This window comes from Euwallacea fornicatus, chromosome 23 (assembly GCF_040115645.1).
Source record: "Euwallacea fornicatus isolate EFF26 chromosome 23, ASM4011564v1, whole genome shotgun sequence".
Classification (NCBI taxonomy): domain Eukaryota; kingdom Metazoa; phylum Arthropoda; class Insecta; order Coleoptera; family Curculionidae; genus Euwallacea; species Euwallacea fornicatus.
This window is the reverse complement of record NC_089563.1, coordinates 2,548,824-2,568,088: the sequence shown is the minus strand read 5'-3', so window position 1 is coordinate 2,568,088 and position 19,265 is coordinate 2,548,824. Positions and strand designations below refer to the sequence as shown.

Genomic DNA, 19,265 nt, shown 5'->3' with positions numbered 1-19,265 from the left:
AAATGTATATAATAATTGCATTGCAAATAATAATAATAATAAATTATTGTATATCGATACTATTGAATGTCAATCGAAAATGGAATCCATGAAAGTCTGATTCTGACTAGTTCGAAAGCTCGACTTGCTTTAGAAGTTGACAACTGACAATCCATGTAATATTGTTCAGTAGGCAGCTTTACTCGGCAGTTGCATTTTACGTTGCTGATGTTGAGATTTGAGGTTATTGTTAAGTTTTCCTACCAACCACGTGGAATTGAAAAGTTTGCAACTGGATAAGAGTATTACAAAAGTTTGGTTATTTCTAAGGTTCCACATCTCAGTTAAAATGTTTTAATTTACTTTTATAAACATAGAAATTTCCAGTCAGAAAGATTGTTAAATATTTACATAAATTATGGCTCTTACAAAAGACACCGAGCCTGTTTTAAGCGGTAGTGATGCCGAAGAAAATGTATCTGAACGTGCTGTTGAAGAAATTGAAGATGTTTCAGTTTCATGGCAAGACCTGGTAAGTTCCAACTCGCTACTCAAAGACAATTATTTACTTATTTGGCTCAATAGGGTCTTGTAGATGCCTTATGTAAAGCTTGTGAACAATTGAAATGGAAATCCCCCTCAAAGATCCAAAGAGAATCTATTCCTGTGGCTCTGCAAGGGAAGGATATTATTGGGTTAGCTGAAACGGGATCTGGTAAAACTGCAGCATTTGCTTTACCAATATTGCAAGCTTTATTGGAAAATCCACAAAGACATTTTGCTTTAATTTTAACCCCTACCCGAGAATTGGCGTTCCAGATATCTGAGCAGTTTGAAGCATTGGGTGAGGAAAAATATGGTGTCTGGCAACATTGAATAATAAAACTATGCATGAGAAAATACAAATTTTATTCAAAATTTATTTATTTTTATATTTTTCGTGTGAATGTCTTTGTTATACAGATTGTAAAAAATTCTATACAATTTCCAAATCATAAATCTGGTAAAATTTTTGAGCATAGAAAATGTTTTTTGTCAGGATCAGCAATAGGTGTTAAAAGTGTGGTGATTGTTGGAGGAATGGACATGACATCACAAGCTTTATTATTAGCTAAAAAGCCTCACATTATAATAGCCACACCTGGTCGATTGGTTGACCATTTGTCTAACACTAAAGGATTTAATTTAAGGTAAAGTATTCTCAGTTATATTTCTAATGACTAAAATTATTTAACTCCTAAAATATCTATGATGCATACACTGTTGGTTGATACTGTAATGATATTATGTACAGCATTCGTCACTACCTCTGAGAAAAATCTTTGCTTATAAATTTTCACTTGTTTGAAAGTTCCCAATTTAAAAGTGGGTTTTTAATGTTATTCTAGGGCATTAAAATACCTGGTAATGGATGAAGCTGATAGAATTCTAAATATGGACTTTGAGACTGAAGTGGATAAAATTCTTAAAGTAATCCCTAGGGAAAGACATACATTTTTATTTTCTGCTACTATGACTAAAAAAGTAAAAAAACTGCAACGAGCATGCCTGCAGGATCCAGTAAGGGTAGAAGTGTCAACAAAATACCAAACTGTAGAAAAATTACAGCAGTATTACATTTTCATACCTGTGAAGTTTAAAGTATGGCTTCAACTGTAGGTCAGTGGCATAACATAATTAATAATTTACAATTTTCAGGATGTATATTTAGTCCATATTTTGAACGAAAACGCCGGCAATAGTTTCATGATTTTTTGTTCTACATGCAATAATACCATTAGGACTGCTTTATTATTGAGAAATCTGGGCTTTACCGCTGTTCCTTTGCATGGGCAAATGTCTCAGAACAAGAGACTGGCTGCATTGACTAAATTTAAAGCCAAAGCCCGTTCTATTTTGATATCAACTGATGTCGCCAGCAGGTGGGTTTATGCCTCAGTTTTACTATGAGAGTTTTCGTTCAAGATATTACATTCATATTATACATAACTTAAGAATGGTGTAGTAAACTATGAAATTGAAACTACAATTTCATTAATATGTCTGAGAATTTAATTATCTGTTATAGTAGCTTTGAAATGGGAAGTACGAGGTTTTAATAGATGCTGTTGTTTTTTAGAGGTTTGGATATTCCTCATGTGGACATAGTTGTTAATTTTGACATTCCAACGCATAGTAAAGACTACATTCACCGTGTAGGTAGAACTGCACGTGCTGGCAGATCTGGAAAAGCTATCACTTTCGTTACTCAAGTGAGTTTTTCTTACGTCAAATATCAATTATTTCAGAAAATTTACGCGATATATTAGAAATTGATTAAATCACAATGATACAAGTCCCTATTTTTCCACTACTTCTGATTTAATTAGATATAATTTTGCTGCTACAAAAACAACATGAATCTGAGCATTAAGGTAATAAAAATTTCAGTATGATGTGGAATTATATCAACGGATAGAGCAGCTCATTGGTAAACAGCTGCCCCTGTACAAGACAGAAGAAGATGAAGTGATGGCCTTGCAGGAACGAGTGGCAGAGTCTCAGAAAATTGCCAAGACGGAAATGCGAGACTTAACTGATAAGAAGGGTAAAAAGCGGAAAGGTGGTGGGGACGACGAGGATGACACAGAAGGAGCTCCTGGGGTTAGAAAGAAAATTAAAGGGGGGAAGAAAAAGGGAAAGAAATGATGTTTTGTGTTATGTTTGTGTAAATAAATATGTAATTTTTGTATGATGAAAGTGTTTGGTTTTTGAGTGTAAAAAGGAAAGAGCACCGAACTAAAAAAATAGGATTGAAATTCTTATACGTGACATCCTATGTCACATGTTAAAAAAATGTAATATATGAAATGAAGAAATGAAAGAGATTATTGCTTTGGCATCTGTATATTGCGTAATGTTTTAATTTACAAACAATTATTTTTAAAACTACAAAGATAATTCATCTTCCGTTACATTTATATATAATATATAGTAAACACAAACTTAAATAGCAAATTATATGGTATAAAAAAAGCGTAAAATACTAAATTAAACGAACTTCTAAAATGGTATTTTCCAAAAATTCGAGTGGCAGATCTAGAAGCAAGTGGACTTCTGCAGAACGTCACGGGCTTTCCTCGCCAAAAAAACTTGAAAAATATTAACTTATTAGCAACCAAAACGCTAAAATAACGTAAAATAAGATTTGAATATTTAGAATAATAAAAAAAATATGTGTTAAGTGCGAAAACAAATCTGACAAAGCAGTTTTTATTGTAACTTTTGTGTTGCAACACGATTTGTGTTACATCAAGATTTAAAGCTACTTTTTTTCTTTATTGAATAGTTTGTCGTTGTTCAGTCGTTGCAACTAATCAGAAATTAATGTATGATAATTTTAGTGCACCTTGTATATTGTTAATGCAAATGTTTGAAGGGATTCAAATGATTATGTGAATTCAAAATTGCGACAAGCCATTAAATAACTAGCAAAAATAGCACTAGTACCGGGTATATTCTCCTATTAATGTGTATAGATTGTCTAAAATCAAGTGTTGTTTTGTGCAATTTTGCTTGCGTTTGTACCGGTTACAGTCATCCACAGAGTCTTAAGAAAAGAACTGCATATTGTAATTGATTCTTCGACAAAGTAACTTTACCTTAGACCAAATTAAGTAATTGCATTCTACAGCTGTTTTTATTGAAAAAAATGATGTTGTTGAGATATTTATCTAGACATTCCTACCAAAGATATGGCATATTATTACATTTTTGTTACAACATTGCGCCATTCTTTTGACCTACGTATTAAGGATCAAGCGAATCCACGAAAAAATTATCAGACTGATCCGTCTTAGTCTGAGTTAGATTGACAATATCCTGCGAATCCGAACTAAAACTGTTGTTTGATTTGAAAAATAATCTGGAATCAGAATAATTCGTTTCAATTAAAAGATTAAGATTCTGATGGCTCTCCTTATTATAGCGCAAATAGTTGTGAGAGTCGTAGGAAATAGTCCGCAACTCATCGTGACTTTGGCATTGAACTGAGTCCCTTTTACGGTTATCTGTCTCAAGAGAGTCTGGAGTCATGCTGGGGATATTTGAATGGTAGTCTGTAGGGGGAGACGACCTGAAAATGAAAACAGAGATATAAATACTTATTAAAAAAACTACGAATGAATAATGAATTTACGGTCTATTTGGTAGTTCGCAGTCTTCAAAATCCGAAGGTTGCAGTATTGGCCCAAAGAACCTTGTGGCCTGAAGGGCATTTTCGTCCCTCTTGCGAATATTTACTAATGACCTATGAGGACGTGGAACGTCATAGTCTGGATCGGATAATCTTCGTCTTCGAATTGGGGCCATTTTTTGGATCTGGTAAAGAACGGTTTCTGAGGAGAACCTCTCAGCTTTTAAAGACAACTCACGTCTTTATCGGAAATTTCCGGATTGATTAAGCTAATGGTAACTCCTGGAGTCATAATAGGGGCCGTCGTGATTTTTGACAATTCCTCTAGCAGTTTATCAAGATCTTTGGAATTAGTTGGGAACATCTCACATTTGTGCGTCGATTCTGGATCTTTGTTTCTTAATTCGACACCCTCTTCGTGGGCTATAGCCTCTTTGCTAAATTTCTTAATTAGCTCTCTGACTTTGCCTGATATTCCAAATAAAACTTTTTAGGTAATCAAACTAACTAAAAGAGTCTTCGACATCACCTTCTTTCTTTTGAGCGTCAATATCTTTGTTCTTCAGCACCTCTTCTAATATTTCCTGTTTAGACATATAATCGCTGTAGATCTGGTCTAAGGTGGCATCAGAGTGCCTTTTGCGCTTCATTTTAGGTGGGACCGCAGGTGGATGTTGCACGGGCACTTCTTTATATATCGGAGTTAAAGACGATTTAGATGTAGATTGTGAATGGTTTCTGGGCGGTAAGGAGGGACCTTTGGCATTGTGACTTATAATTTCATCGTTAAATCCTGAAAAAAATAATTATTTGCTTCACAAAGAGATATTTATAATCAATTTGGCGACGGGGTTACAAAAGAAGCCAAGGGAGAAAATTTGCGTTATGTATGTAAATGTGATTTTTTAGTTTGCTGCTTAGGTTTTTTGGGACATTTTATGGATGGCTTGGGAGTTGCAGGAAAAAATATATGTATTCAAAGTTTTCCGATAAAAAATGGTGATATCTGAGTGCACTTACCTGTCGTGTTTTTTTCCAGTGCATCATCACTTTCACAGTAAACCATCTCAATATTGCCCAGTTCCATGGCACTTACAGTACTAGTTCTCTCGTGCAGCTGCTGAAACATTTCTTAAATTGAAGCACGTTAAGACATTAGGGTAAATTACGTTGTCGTTATGGGGGCATCGATTTGGTAGACATTCGAACAAGTATAAAGGGCAATCTAGACAAATAAACACGTGCTTGCTATGAGGAAACTTTGGCAGTCAAGAAGCGTCTTCGGGATCATGTTTATTGTATTGATTTATGGTCGATTTGTAGCTTTAGGGCCGTTGTTTATGGCGAAGTCGTGGCCGAATGTCTTAAGTGAACAACACCGAGGAGGGTGTGTTTTGCTTGAAATTTTAGAGGTCAACGAAATATCGCAAAATAAGACGATTTAGTATGGAAAGATGATCATTGCGAAACATAACTGAGATACGGGATGGCGAAATTCAGAAATTTTTGAAGTATTTTTAGTTTGGAACGATCAAAATTGGGATGTACCTTTTTAAAAATGCTTCGCCTTTGATTTAGTTAAAGTTTTATTCATTAATAAGGGAAGAAGTAAGGACATTGGGATAAGTTGCGAGTCGTCGAAGGACACCCCTAAACGATATTTTCGTAAGGCATATTCCTTGATTCATAACTTCTCAATTCTCGTACTTACTTTGATGCCGCCGTTTTGTCTCTGAAGAATCTGCTGCAGCTCGCTTAATGTCTTCAGAGTGTCACTATCGCTCATCGCTCCCTTGTCCACAATATCTGTCGCACTCAGCGATATATTCTTGTTTTTCTTATTTCTCGATTTCTTACTCCACACCCTGTGGAGGAAACTCTCAGATTTCTTAATCTTCCCTTTCTTGTCTTCCTTACTGTCTTTATCGCATTTATTTTTCCTACCGATGCCGAACAAACCTGTCTTCCTCTCTTTGTCTAGAAGTAAACCTCTTTAACTCATTGAGAAAATACAAGATGTTGCTTAATGAATGGCAAAAAATGAAATGATTAATCATGAGCTCATTTCAAGATAAAAACTTCATATAAAGACATGTCCTAAATTTATTTTATTTTGATCTACTGGGTGTTGGAGTTTAATTTTTTTTCTATTTTTCATTAATTTCTCTGTTATTTGTGAAAATCATTTTAGAATTTTACGAAGAAACTGAAATAAAAATTACTTAAAATACTCTACAGGATGTTACTTTTTTCGTGATCGCTCCCAATATTTTACATTAGAACTGTATTTATGACATTTTTAGATTTTATTCGTTAAGTTCATTTGACCCCTTATATTTTTAATTAACATTTTTGTCTGTTCGGTTCTTTTTTTATTAGGAATAATAGTTCAAGAGATATTTGCAAAAATCAAAACTCCTAATTTGGATTATTGTCACAGTAATTGCTGAAGATATCTGGTCAAAACGCAAGATTCTGCCCTTTTTCTCACGGCCTGCAGGACTCAATGAAAAATTTCAGGTGTATTTCTAATAGTATGATAAGCATTTACAATTTTTCAACAATTCACCACTTTGCCATTTTATGATATCCTTAGGTCCATTGGGACAAACATGGTTACGTGGTTAGTTTCTTTTCCAAATATTTCTTAAACTGTTGTTCCTAATAAAAAAAAACTGAAGAAGCAAAAAAGGTAATAAAAGCTATAAGGGATTAAGTGAAGTTAATGAATAAAATCTAAAAATATCATAAAAAAGTTCAAATGCAAAATACTAAGAGCGGCCACGAAAAAAGTAACGTCCTGTAAAACATTTAAAATAATTGTTATTTCAGTTTATTCGTAATGGCTAAATGGTTGGTACTACCTATGTTGAATTAATTATCTTTACAAATAACAGAGAAATGCATGAAAATGGAAAAAAATAATAAAATTCCAATGGCCTGTAAATCAAAATGAAAGCAATTTACTATATGCCTTTATATCAAGTTATCATCTTGAAATAAGGCCACGATTCACCCATTTAATTTTTTACAACCCATTAAGGAACACCCTGTGTATCTCCAAAATTACCATCAGCGGAACCCTGGCTGGAAGTCGAGCTAGTTCTCAAATTTTCCAAATCAACGTATTTGTCATTTTCAAGCCTTTCCGAGCTTTTGACGTTCTTTAAGTCGGCCTCAGCGTAGATGTTCTCTTCCTCAAGCTCCTTGGTATCTCCAGGCTGAATGTTATCATTATTATCAATGACTCTGTAGCCAGATTCCGGCACATCTGCGGCATATTTAGTCCAGTAAGCGTCATTCTCTGTCATTAACGGTGGCGATCTGTTATTGTTAAGGCCTTCGGAGGCTTCTCTGGATTTGAGTGAAATACAAGCTAACGAAGTGTATTACACATTAAGCAACATTTTACCTTTGTATAAACACTGAATCGGAAGAAGGAATTCTCTCGTAAATGCCTTCAGAACTAGCTTCAACACTTTCAATGCTATTGCGGATACTAATTTTAGTATAGCAGTCATTGTCTATGATAACTGATCCGGTTTTGTGAAGACGTAGTTCGTCATTATTTTTCGATGGTAAAGAGTCGTTGGAATAAGACATCTGATGGGTCCGCGCGAGGGTTGTTTTGGATCTGCGAAGTTTCGGTCCAATACCTAAATAAAACGAAAACTAGTATTATTGCTCCATTGAGCGACAATTTGAAGCTACCGTAGCTCCTAGCTCCCATTTTCTGCAATTTTTCTATAATGGTCATTTGGAAGTCCACCGAGCCGCTATCGAAGCCACTCGGCAGAGTTTTCTGCTTGTCCAATAAGGCCTTCTTGGCAACGGGGGACAAATCGCTAGTGGAGTACCTAAAGTGGTTCAATTTCCTGTACTCGCTTCTTTGATTTAACGCAGATATCAATGCCTCTATCCACTTGTGCTGGTCGTCTTTGCTTTCAGCCCTCTGATGGGTGAGAGTGCTAATTCGAGTCCGTTACTGCGAGTGCAAATTCTTACCAAGGTGATGGTGGTGGTTTTGCTTTCAATCTGGAACACTCCAGAATTGGCATTACCAGGCTTGACATTAGACGTGGGACCTAAATTGATGGATCCCTTGCAAGGGGATATGGCGTCGTATTCATCTTTGGATTTGTAGTAGAGCAGGAGACGCCCCTCTAGTACAAACCAGTACTTTTTGTAGCAACTCATCATTTTCTGAAACGTTTCAAGTTCTTAGAAAGCAGGCAACGTAAATGTTGCGGACATGGGACTAGGGGGGAAACGAATGTTAGAAGAGCATTATACAGGGCGTACACCAGACTTCTTGTATCTAATTAATTGCATTCAATGTTAATCTGCAAGTTGACATGCGAATAAATACAATCTCAATCGTAGTTATTAAAGGTATATCAAATGACTGATGACCTTTTATTACTACTTTCTCCCGTGACAGCTGCTAAATTAGTCTTTGGAAAACTCTGTTGTGAAAGGTTTTATTATCATTGTTATAGGAAGAGAGAAATGCTATCTCTGGGTAATTACGAGGGAAGGAAGAGTTTTCTTTGCATTTACTTTCGCGCAGCAGATTAAAACTTTAAAGTTTCGTCTCCGGCATCATTTGTTAACGAACCGTGATTTGGAACAAAACCAACTATCCATGTAATTCAAAACCCAAAAAGCAGTTTGCCTGCTTTTTTGCATCGTCATTAGCCTGCAATTAAGACCAATTTTTTTATTAAAATGCCGTCCTAGTCAATTAGCCCCAAGAAAATTCTTTTGCTGCCTGCAGAGGACCAATACAAAAATTCTTAATTAGTTTCGGGCTAAAGCCCGAGTCCCACGCCTTGGAAATTCGCCGTCCAAAAAATATAATTTTTGCTTAACTTGTGAAAATCCTGACGGGAAAAATGTAAATTATAAAATGGGAGATTACGTAATTGAGTATAAACATGAAAAAATAATGACTGAACGAAGAGTACTCTATCTGAAGTAGAGCTTTTTTCTTGACATGGTGAATGTAAATTTTCAAAATCGCCCAGAAATCTGATTTTCCGCACAAAGAGTATAGACTATAGCTCAGAATTTGCAAAACTGAATAGCTGAAGACGCTTCACTTTTCCAATTATAATTTCTTTGAATAATTTACCTTGAAAACTACTCGTTATCTTGCCCTATTTGGTACGAAATCAGGCAGCACAACATCCTCGACTTCAATCAAATTCAATTAACAATTTTTGCTTTTAATTGGAACAAGGAGATTTGGAATTTTTGAAAATTTAGTGGCGTAGAATCCTTCATTCTATTAGCTTGTTAGTTTCTTCAATGATTTACTTTGAAAACTATCGATTACGACGTCATCTCAGAATGGAAATAATATAATATAAAAATTATAATGGGGATATTCCAGCCTAGAATTGGATTCAGCTTTAGGTTCGGGATTCGAAATTTTACAGTAAATTAGATGAATAATGAATTGTAGAAATTATAATGATTTCAACATTATTCCCCTCCCGATTAATGCCAAGATTACCCCACAATTGAGTCAACGTCGTGAGGGGATCGTGCCCTTCTCTCACATTAAATTATAAAAAGTGGAATGTCGCATAACTCCGACGTTATGCATAATTATGGTAATGTTTAAAGGAATGGCAGAAACACCCTTAAACACCGTATGAAATGACATCAAAAGGAGCTGAGTCCACCGCCGCAATGGAAAAGAACTAGTGAATTATTGCCCGAGTCTGACCACTGACTGAACTCAAACGCCAGCCTCAGCTCAAATTCCGTTGAGCGATTCAATCGACTCACTTTTTATTTAATTTAATTTTTTGCTGTGACTTTGAAAAAATCGACTTTCCAAGGTTTAAAAAGAGTCACAAACTCCATTTAAAAATAATTGAAAATTGCTTATGATTTTTGAAAACTGAGCGAGATGGACATGGCGATTTGGAGAAATGAATTGAGTTCGATGAGCAGCCGTTTAAGAAATTGGACAATCAACGGGGTGCTCTATGTGGAACAAGTTGTTTTTTTTTCAATTTCCAAATTGGGGCACCACGAAGGCTCGGATTGTTCGAACTACACCATTCAAATATATATTTAAGAAACCCATTAAGATGACCGCAGTCAAGTGTACTAAGGAATGTTCCTTGTGATCGATATCGATAATGCAGAAAGCAATTCAACGATATTACAAGATAAGTTATTGAATTTTATTTAAAATTTACTCCCGCACTGATCACGTCACGTGACGTGGATATAAATATATTCGCATTTATAAAAATGTTTAGAAACTTACAGGGTCACTCGATGGTCAGTCAAGTATGCCTTGCAAAAGTTACGTTTTGCAATGGCACACCCTGTATTTGAGTAGTTTACTATGCTCTAATCATAATTACTTATAAACCTTTTTTGTATATATGTATATATATATATATATATATATATATATATATATATATATATATATATATATATATATAAATTAGTTTGAAGAAGTCAAAAGATATTAAAGAAAATCTGATTTCCTTTTTCAACTTTGACACCCTGTAGCTCCGTTATTATCAACTTTTGTACTAAAGCAAATCTAGTTAAATCGACTTATTATGAGTTGTACTATATCTGATAGAGCGTTGTACACGGAGTATCCGGACACCCTGTATAGTTGAGTATACCCAGCTTTTATGATTTGGGAGATATCGAGGCTTTTTGCGAAAATACTCCACTTTTGAGCACTCATTTGTTGATACATAACAAACTAAGGTTCCATAAGGAAAGTGTTACTTTTGGCGTTCGCAGCTCGGCCATAATAATTTTCGGATATCGTCAAGACACCATTTGCGAGCTCAACTGCTCGAAAACCCATAATCGAAAACGTTCCGTCGTTTATAGCTTGTTCCCTCTAAACTCTACTGCTTACCTTCCTCCCCTTTTTCTCCAAATACCCAGACACCTTGGGCAATATCTGTTGATACTCGTTATCCATGATGTCTTTGGTAATCCTGCAACAAACACGCGTAACATTTATTAATCAATAATTCATTGTAACCAGATTTCAACAACACCTAAATACCTATTGAAAAAATAATTGACCACCAAGGCAGAACGCGTATTAAAACTGAATCAGATTAAATAAAACCACAATCAGACTAGGAAATTAGTAGTCCTTCATCATTAAATTCAAAAAGTTCTTTTTTTTCTCTTTTGAATAATGGAGGAACTTGAGGATTTGCTGTAATGTTTGATGACGAATTTGCAGCAATTAATAATGCACATTACCATACAAACGCGCCGTTACCGTGAAACTCTCACTTGGCAGTCTTGGGAAGCCCCAATTTCAAATTAGTGTATTACACACTTTTACTTGATGTTATTTAGTTAGTGTCCGCATATCGTGATGTGTTAACATTACACGAAGAAAGGCAATTTAATTAATAATGCAAAAATGCGGAGTTTCTAGGAAAAATTGCTCTAGTTACAATAACGACATCCTACGGTGTTTGGCTTATTACAAAGAAAATGTAACGTCTCTATTAATATAATTAAAGACCGCGTGTCTGTACAATTATACATTGGCGCTCGTACTACCACCGGTAGCCTCCCTAAGGTCTTGCGGTGGCCGTTCCGTTTCTTCCATTAGATGCACGAGACGCTCACTTCAATGGAAATAAACTTTTAATTTGAATCAAATTAAATAAGTGAAGGCACGTAGAAATTGATAATATATTACTTCACTCGTCCAATCTCGATGCCATTCAAGTGCCATAAAACTCTCTCTCTTTGGGTTTATTGCAAAGCCAATTGGCAGATGTTTAAAGGAGAAAACCACGACAAGTACTTACTTATGTAGATTAAATTAACGTTTCTTGCCCTAAATGCACTCTGAGGATACGCGATCAATTATTTATGGGCTTTTTGTGTGTGAGATGAATTGGAAAAAAATATTATCTCTCCGGAGGAGACGCGGGAGGGAGCTTGCCAGATCTCACAGAACGCTAATGGAGGGGAAAATGTGTTTTAATTGCCATAGGAAGTGTTAATATATTTTTATTATAGTCTATTTACCTCGCCCTAGCTATTATACCTAATAAATGCATCAGCAGAATCGCTATAACAAATCTCAATGGCGAAGTTAATATGACCGAGTCCTCTTTCAAGGTGATTCCAGCCTTTCCCTGTTGGAAGATTACAATGTAACACAAGAACCACAACATTTAGTAGGAAAAGTATTCGTTCTATCTCCGGGAAAGCGAAATCAAATAACGAAATCAGTATGTATTCACCGATAGTTAGTTTGGTACCTGTTGAAATCGACAACACTCTGCAGCCGTCATGACATTGAAGAAACTACAATTTCAGTTACCTTACGAGACATAAAGAACTACTCTTACAGAAGAACACTTCGCAAAGCATCTTTGCTCAGTATGTCACGTGTCTTGATTTGCTTCTCTAAGTATGACTGCAGGTGTTCAATGGGATTGAGGTCTGGGAAATCTGGAGGCGCTTTCAATACGGGAGCGACGTTATACAGGGTGTTGCAAATTGGTGGGCTGCCCACAGATCCCCTGAGCGTGAATAGTTCGACGTTACTCATGCGACCTTTTCCTTTGTCGCTCTATATTCACCACACAGAGTGTTGAAGTTGTTAAAAAAAATGTTAGTACGTTCGGTGCTTCTTGAAATATTTTAATGAAATTTTCCAGTGGTGAGCAGTTCGATGAAGCGCAGTTTTCTAACAATTCGGGTAAAAAAAATGAAATCAGAACGGGGAAAATGGGGGGGTCGTGGACATGTTTCCATCCTTCTAACTTTTGTTCCGCACGCCAATGGTGGACGTGTTTCATTTTTTAACCTAACGTTCCTTCATCTTAACTTCTTTATTCTTGTAAAATTTTAATTTTCCTCTTAAGAAGATATTTTACCTCATTTCCTTTCATCCGCTTTTTGTGTATTATTGTTAGAAATTTTGATGAACGTACATGATGATCAGATTGCCAAGGCAATGATTAGCGTTGTTTATCGAAAAACGTTCAGAGTAACTTTTAATGTTGCTTCTAAATAAATTTATAACTTCACAATTATAATCATTTCAAATACGCAAATAGTTTATAAAGAAGAATTTTTATCATTTTCGAAAATGACTGAAGTGTTCTTAACGATGGGTATGTAGCTAATATAGGAAAATGCAGTTTTAATGGTACTTTAGCGGCTAGATGCTACGCAGATGCATTTCCTAATCGGCAGCACCCCAAAAAAAAAGATTCCTATTTAATTTAGTTAAGATGACTTAAGACAGTCATGTGGCAATGCATCATGTCTTGCAGATGCGTTGCGCCAAACGGAAAATGGGTATCATGTATTAAGAGGCAAGATGCTGAAATACCTTCTAAAGTAAAAGATAAATTAGAAGTTTTGAAGCATAAAAGACTAAGATACAGGAACGTTTGGTTTGAAGAATTAAATAAATTCGCCATTGGCGTATCTAAAAAAAAGTCGAGGGGGGGGGGGGGGAGGTGATGGTTATCCTTTTTCCTGGGTTCAATTTTTGTTTTTTCAAATTTTAAGAAAAGTGCGTCTCATTGAACTGTGCATCTCTGCAAAATTTCATTCGAACACGTCAAGAAACACCGAGGATATTAACAAAATTAATTTTATTTAAACTACTTCAACATCGTAGAGTGAGCATAAAGCTCTAAAGAAAAAAATCGCACAAGGAAAGGCTAATTATTTTTGCTGAAAGAATACCCAACACCCTGTATAATAGGCATTCTTGAAAAATCGTTGAGAAATGTATGGGGCCGCAGTCCTGTTGGAACCAATAAGCGTCGTGAATTCTTAATTTAATGCCACTCTGCTCCAGATCGTCACTTAAAATATTTGGACGCATAAAACTCTCTACAGTTCCATCAATAAAATTAAGGTTTCATGCTTCACAGCGGGCTCCAGATGCTGTTTTTTCATAGTTTCTCCTGTGTTTCTCCGTAAGTAAACACGTCCGTCTGATCCAAAAATATTGAATTTACTTTCATATGAAAAGATTGCAGGACGCCAGAACTCCATTGAATTATTCGCGTTTTCTCTTGCAAATTGCAACTCTTGTCTTGCCACCGGTTTCGTTAATTCCAAGACATATGTTTTGCTACTCTGCCATGGAATTCAGCTTCTTTTAGCACATTTTTAGCAGTTTCGACAGACACTTTGGAGCACCATTTTCGTGATCCGATGCAAGTTTTGCGGCATTAACTCAAGGGTTATCTTGTACCTTAGGGATAATAAAACTGCGCCGCCACTTCTTTATCTTCCTTGGTGGTCCTCCGCGAACAGGAGATAGGAAATTTCCCGTATTTTTCATTTTGCTTCCAACGCATCGAACAGCTCTAGGTGTTTTGTTGACATTTTCAGCAATTTCATCTGTTTCACCTAATGACCTTCCTTGGTCATGGAGGTTAATAATGGGTTTAGGCACGTCAAGGCTTAACTGAGTCGCTTTGGCTTTGAGCGGTTAATCCAGGGATCAGAAACTTAAAGCGCATAATAAATGACATATATTCACTTTTTGTCTTGATGTACGAACACTTGTGGGGCCCAGTGGACGTCCGAGCAATTACGACACGCCACTCTGGTACCTGTGTTAAGCATAATGAGAGCAAATAATGACATTATTTCCAAACTCTCCTATCAAAATGAACTAACAACCGTAATGTGCAATTCCTAGGCAATAATTTAATGGAAACTTGCATTTTTTGTGCAATTCAACAATAGGAACGGTAATGGCTGGGCTTGACATCGCGCTAGACAGGAAAAGAAAGTGTGACGGACCTAATTGATTCGATGATCTGGTCACAAAATTAGCTAAATACTATGTGTTTTACGGCATATTTTCATCGCTAGTTGGGCTTGCTATGCTGACCAGGAAATTACCGACATTTTGGATGAGAATTTGATCTGTCAGGAAATCGTCCTGTCAGTAGTATTACGTCAGTCGTGCATTTTTGAAACAAAAGCGGAGCGCGACGTTGTCATTCTTTAATCAAACCAAAATTGTAGAATTTTCACGGGGACGAACAAGTGCCAAAACTTGTTTAATTACATATATACTGTAACTTTTGCATTTTTAACCCGGTTTCGATAAATCAAGACTCGAAACATGAGAAACAAAAAGCTCTATTTTAGCTATAAACATTTTTTTCGAACTCACCCGACCAAAGCTTATTACGATTTTCTATGTTAAACATCGGAAATACGGGTTTGGAGTGTTTTTTTTCGAAAAAAATAGGCGCCCCGCTGAATTCGACATTCCTTAAAATGGCGACATGCCAAATTTAATTTTTTAAAAATTATCGGCCGTTCTAGAGGAGTTTATTTCACAGTTTGACGCCATATTGTTTTATCAAGAGAGTCATAGAAACAAATTCAATGCTAAACGTTAAATTAATTTCCTTCTGGATGGAAATCCGACGATTGGAATTTTCTAGAATTTCTTGAGCAAAAGATGTTGAATGATTTGGACGATTCGCGACTCGGTTATTCCGGAAACCTCTATTTTCAATTAGTTTGTAGTTCTGTTCGTAATTCCGCTTGTGCGAGACGATATTTATGTCTATATTTTGAAAATAAACAGATAGACCGGAATGGCCCATTAATCGAATGGCCTCCTAAACCTCACGATTTTACGCCCTTAGATTTTTTTAAGCGACACTATCAAAAATGAAGTTTGCGAATCGCCTTTTCGCCACATTGCAGATCTTCGAACTCGCACACGAAAAGTCTGCGAGGAACCAACTCCACAACAATTGAAAAATGGGCCCTTCAAAAACATACAATGAATATATTCAAAGTTTCAAGATTTAGTTTATTAGTTTATTTATTTTAAATTTTTTTGTTTTATAGCTATCTTGGTAAAATAATATTTTTTGCAGTTGTAAAATAAACTTATCTGAAATGGCTAATAATTGTTATTTTTTTATGAAATTTGGCACGCGTCTATATTGAAGAATGCTGAGATCAGTGGCGTGCTCGTTTTTCCAAAAAATAACATCCTAATCTTTTGCGATTTTTGACATAGGAAACAGGTTATGGTAGGACTAGGTCGCGTGAGTTAGAAAACAATTTTTACGGCATCAATGAAAATGTTTATTCCCTACCTTTTAAGCCTTGATTCTTTGAAATCGAGTTAGAAATGTAAAACTTACAGTGGTGTTTCCACCTTGAATGGGCCACACTGTAGATAAACAATCTTAATTTTCTCGGAAAAAGGCTAACGACCAAACCGGTCTTTCTGCTCATCGCACATATTCTTAATTTAGACTAAACACTATTACATCTCAAACTTATGATATAGATCTGGAAGTGTTCCAACAGGGTGGTCGACGTAAAGCGCTGTTTATTTTATTATTGCAAAAACAGGAAAATGTTCTTCAGCCATTCAGCGGGGAGCACTTCTACTTTGCATTATTCAACTAAAACGAAATTACAGTCTACGAATCGATTTTACAACATCCTTAACCCACTTAAAGGATGCTTCAAACTTCCATGGTTTGACCAGATAGTATGGTGTTACCGCATAATCTTAATTTGGATTTATCGACCAACAACACAAGTTGGTTCGACCTATATTAAGGCACATCTTCCTACGCGTGCAATTTTCTACTAAACTAATGCATAAATATAAATAATAATAATATAGATAAATGGCCGAAATTGTCGCTGGTTTATATTGCCGAACGGCCGAAGTTTGATAAACCACATTGTCACGCATAATGGAACGTTAAACCAATCTTTGCGTGGGTAGATGGAACACTTCAATGATTAACTAAAACTCAGCATGTGTTTGTAATACAACATACATATGTACATCTCTACTTTGTTTGGAATATATGATTATTAATTTTAGTATAAAATGACAATTAGTCGGTTACCGTTCTAATAAAAAAATAAAATCATAAATTTCTTGCATAATGAAGTAATTTAGTTTCTGATGGTTTCATAGATTTGCCATAATACACTTCCTGTATTAATGTGCTCCCAACCGCAAACATTCCTTAACTTATATTTTTGCACTCATTAAACTAATTTTTCGATTTTTCTCTCTATTTTGAATAAAAAAGATATTTCTCATAACATTCCAAAATTAATCAATTCTGCTCCTAAGAATTGGATTGCCTTTAAGTAGCTCATAATGTTGAGCATAAAAGAAAGCAGCACATAATGAAATATAATGTTAATAATTTCCATTTCAAATTATCGTCTTTTTGATATTATTATGCAGGCAAGTGCTTCACGCTTTAGCTTAGAAGGCAATTTACCTCATAAATAATGCGCACGTTAAATAAATTTATCAAGTTTTGCAATTTGAAATTATTATTGTTGTACAGATTTGTTTGGTATTAATTTTGTATTGCTTAATTGGCAAATACAAAAAGCATACGACAATATGGAAATATGTATCATTATCGCTTAATCATAATATTTCGTTGAGCCATGAAGGATTGACAAAGTTTTAATCCGGGGATATGCGGCAATTTTTAAGAAATTCTTGTATATAGTCCATGTATATACATATATTTTTGTTGCAAATTGTAATAATTTTTATTTCTTTTAATTTTCATTTAAATGTGTAAATGACAACATCGCGCCTTGAATTTGTTTCTAAAGCTGGTGGTAAAATTTTGACAGCACGTACCGTTTGAAATTGCCATGTTGTCAGGTTCGGCATAAAATCCTAGGTCAAGGATTCTTGATGAACCATAAAATTAAGTAACATTTAAAAGGAAATCGGTCTATTTTGTCTTTTGTTCAAACTAAAAAAATACTAATGTAGTCAACATTTTACGAATTTAACTACCAAAACTAAATGATCGCTACTTCCGTTGACATATGGTTACTCTCTAAACTGGGCTTAAATTGAACATTTTGCCACATTTGTTATAGATCGCGTATACTACCTGTCACCTTAACCGTAGCTTAGCCAAGCTAAACTTATGATAGGCAATTCAAATGTTGGTAAAAAACTTATTTTAAATTCTACTTAATGAAAGCACCTCTCTACTTAAGTACTCTTTAATAACATTTTCCGTTATTTCGACTCACCTAATTTCCGACTTTTCCACACAAACTGAGCATGAACTCAAACCGAAATTCCTGCACTAAGACACAAGCAGAAGAGACGAAACCTCAAATGGAGCTTTCGCGGTCCGGTAAAGCACCCGGAGTAATGCGCACAGTGGTTCGATACTCAGTACACAGGCCAGAAATAAAGCGGCCAAAATCACGAAAGAAAACGGCACGCAACGCAACGAAGCGGTGGTAAAAGTACAACAACCATAATATTGAACTGCATGGAAATGGTGGGCTAAACACGCTAATAGCGTCGTAGTGGGCCCCCCCCATGCGGAAGTAGGGCTTCCGTTTGGATACGATAGTGCACATACATGAGTAATTAGATCGGGAAGAAACGGGCCTATGGCGGTATTTAGAGCATTCTGATAGTGGCCCTTTCGTGATCGTACACTATATTATCTTTTAACGCTATGGAGAAATCAATAACAGTTCAAAAACATCAGACGATTTTTTTATATTCAACATGACGAATATAAATAAATTTACTTAATACGCTTATGTCTTAATAAAATCTAATTACGAGGCATTAAAGGGTGTGTTGGTTGGAGAGCCATCCGGAAGCTTTCAAGTTGGATATCGTGCTTCATCAAATTTAAACAAAAAAACAGGAAGACGTGTCCCGCATATCACCACAAGGTGTGGCCCTTTCACCTAGTAAAATAAAAGTATGGGGGTGCTAGTAAATCTATCCATATGAGTAATTTATTTATCGAGATATAAAGCGTGCAACGAAAGCAAATATGATGAGGACGTTGAGTGACTTCTCTAGGTCTTTAACTGATGCGCAATAAAAAAAACCTTGATTTTTGTATTATTTGAAGTTTTATTAAATTTCAGAGAGGAGAAAAGATACACAAAAATATAAAAGCAGATTTAGTTCGAAATTATTGGTCTTTAAAATTAGCATTTTCCTTCCCTATTTCTGTTAAGTAACTATATGAAATGATTTATATTTTTCAGCTGAATTTTGTATATTTCATTGTATAGGTCTAATTAATTCATGAAA

The 19,265-nt window shown here is 35.4% G+C and overlaps 2 protein-coding genes across 6 annotated transcripts; one reads left to right on the top strand and one right to left on the bottom strand.

Annotated features, from left to right (window-relative positions):
• Nucleotides 1-168: 168 nt before the first annotated feature.
• Nucleotides 169-2,718, top strand: pths (porthos). 2 transcript variants are annotated; one of them, XM_066295672.1, is made up of 8 exons: nucleotides 169-309; nucleotides 367-511; nucleotides 565-823; nucleotides 1,019-1,169; nucleotides 1,368-1,620; nucleotides 1,678-1,901; nucleotides 2,099-2,231; nucleotides 2,410-2,718. In XM_066295672.1, the coding sequence occupies exons 2-8, from the start codon at nucleotides 398-400 to the stop codon at nucleotides 2,665-2,667; spliced, it is 1,392 nt and encodes a 463-aa protein (XP_066151769.1). In that variant the 5' UTR covers nucleotides 169-309; nucleotides 367-397; the 3' UTR covers nucleotides 2,668-2,718. The 2 variants fall into 2 exon arrangements, with proteins under 2 accessions (XP_066151769.1, XP_066151768.1); XM_066295671.1 differs by having other exon boundaries at nucleotides 173-511.
• A 169-nt stretch (nucleotides 2,719-2,887) lies between these two features.
• Nucleotides 2,888-18,468, bottom strand: LOC136346467 (putative leucine-rich repeat-containing protein DDB_G0290503). Of its 4 annotated transcripts, none has more exons than XM_066295644.1 (12): nucleotides 12,206-12,267; nucleotides 11,061-11,142; nucleotides 8,159-8,356; nucleotides 7,865-8,105; nucleotides 7,566-7,809; nucleotides 7,224-7,507; nucleotides 5,865-6,130; nucleotides 5,174-5,270; nucleotides 4,683-4,946; nucleotides 4,392-4,621; nucleotides 4,157-4,338; nucleotides 2,888-4,093 (listed from the first exon to the last, which is right to left on the bottom strand). In XM_066295644.1, the coding sequence occupies exons 1-12, from the start codon at nucleotides 12,235-12,237 to the stop codon at nucleotides 3,769-3,771; spliced, it is 2,445 nt and encodes an 814-aa protein (XP_066151741.1). In that variant the 5' UTR covers nucleotides 12,238-12,267; the 3' UTR covers nucleotides 2,888-3,768. The 4 variants fall into 4 exon arrangements, with proteins under 4 accessions (XP_066151741.1, XP_066151742.1, XP_066151743.1 ...); XM_066295645.1 differs by lacking the exon at nucleotides 12,206-12,267 and adding an exon at nucleotides 18,230-18,468 and having other exon boundaries at nucleotides 2,889-4,093; nucleotides 5,174-5,273; XM_066295646.1 differs by lacking the exon at nucleotides 12,206-12,267 and adding an exon at nucleotides 14,960-15,040 and having other exon boundaries at nucleotides 2,889-4,093; nucleotides 5,174-5,273.
• Between the last annotated feature and the right edge of the window lie 797 nt (nucleotides 18,469-19,265).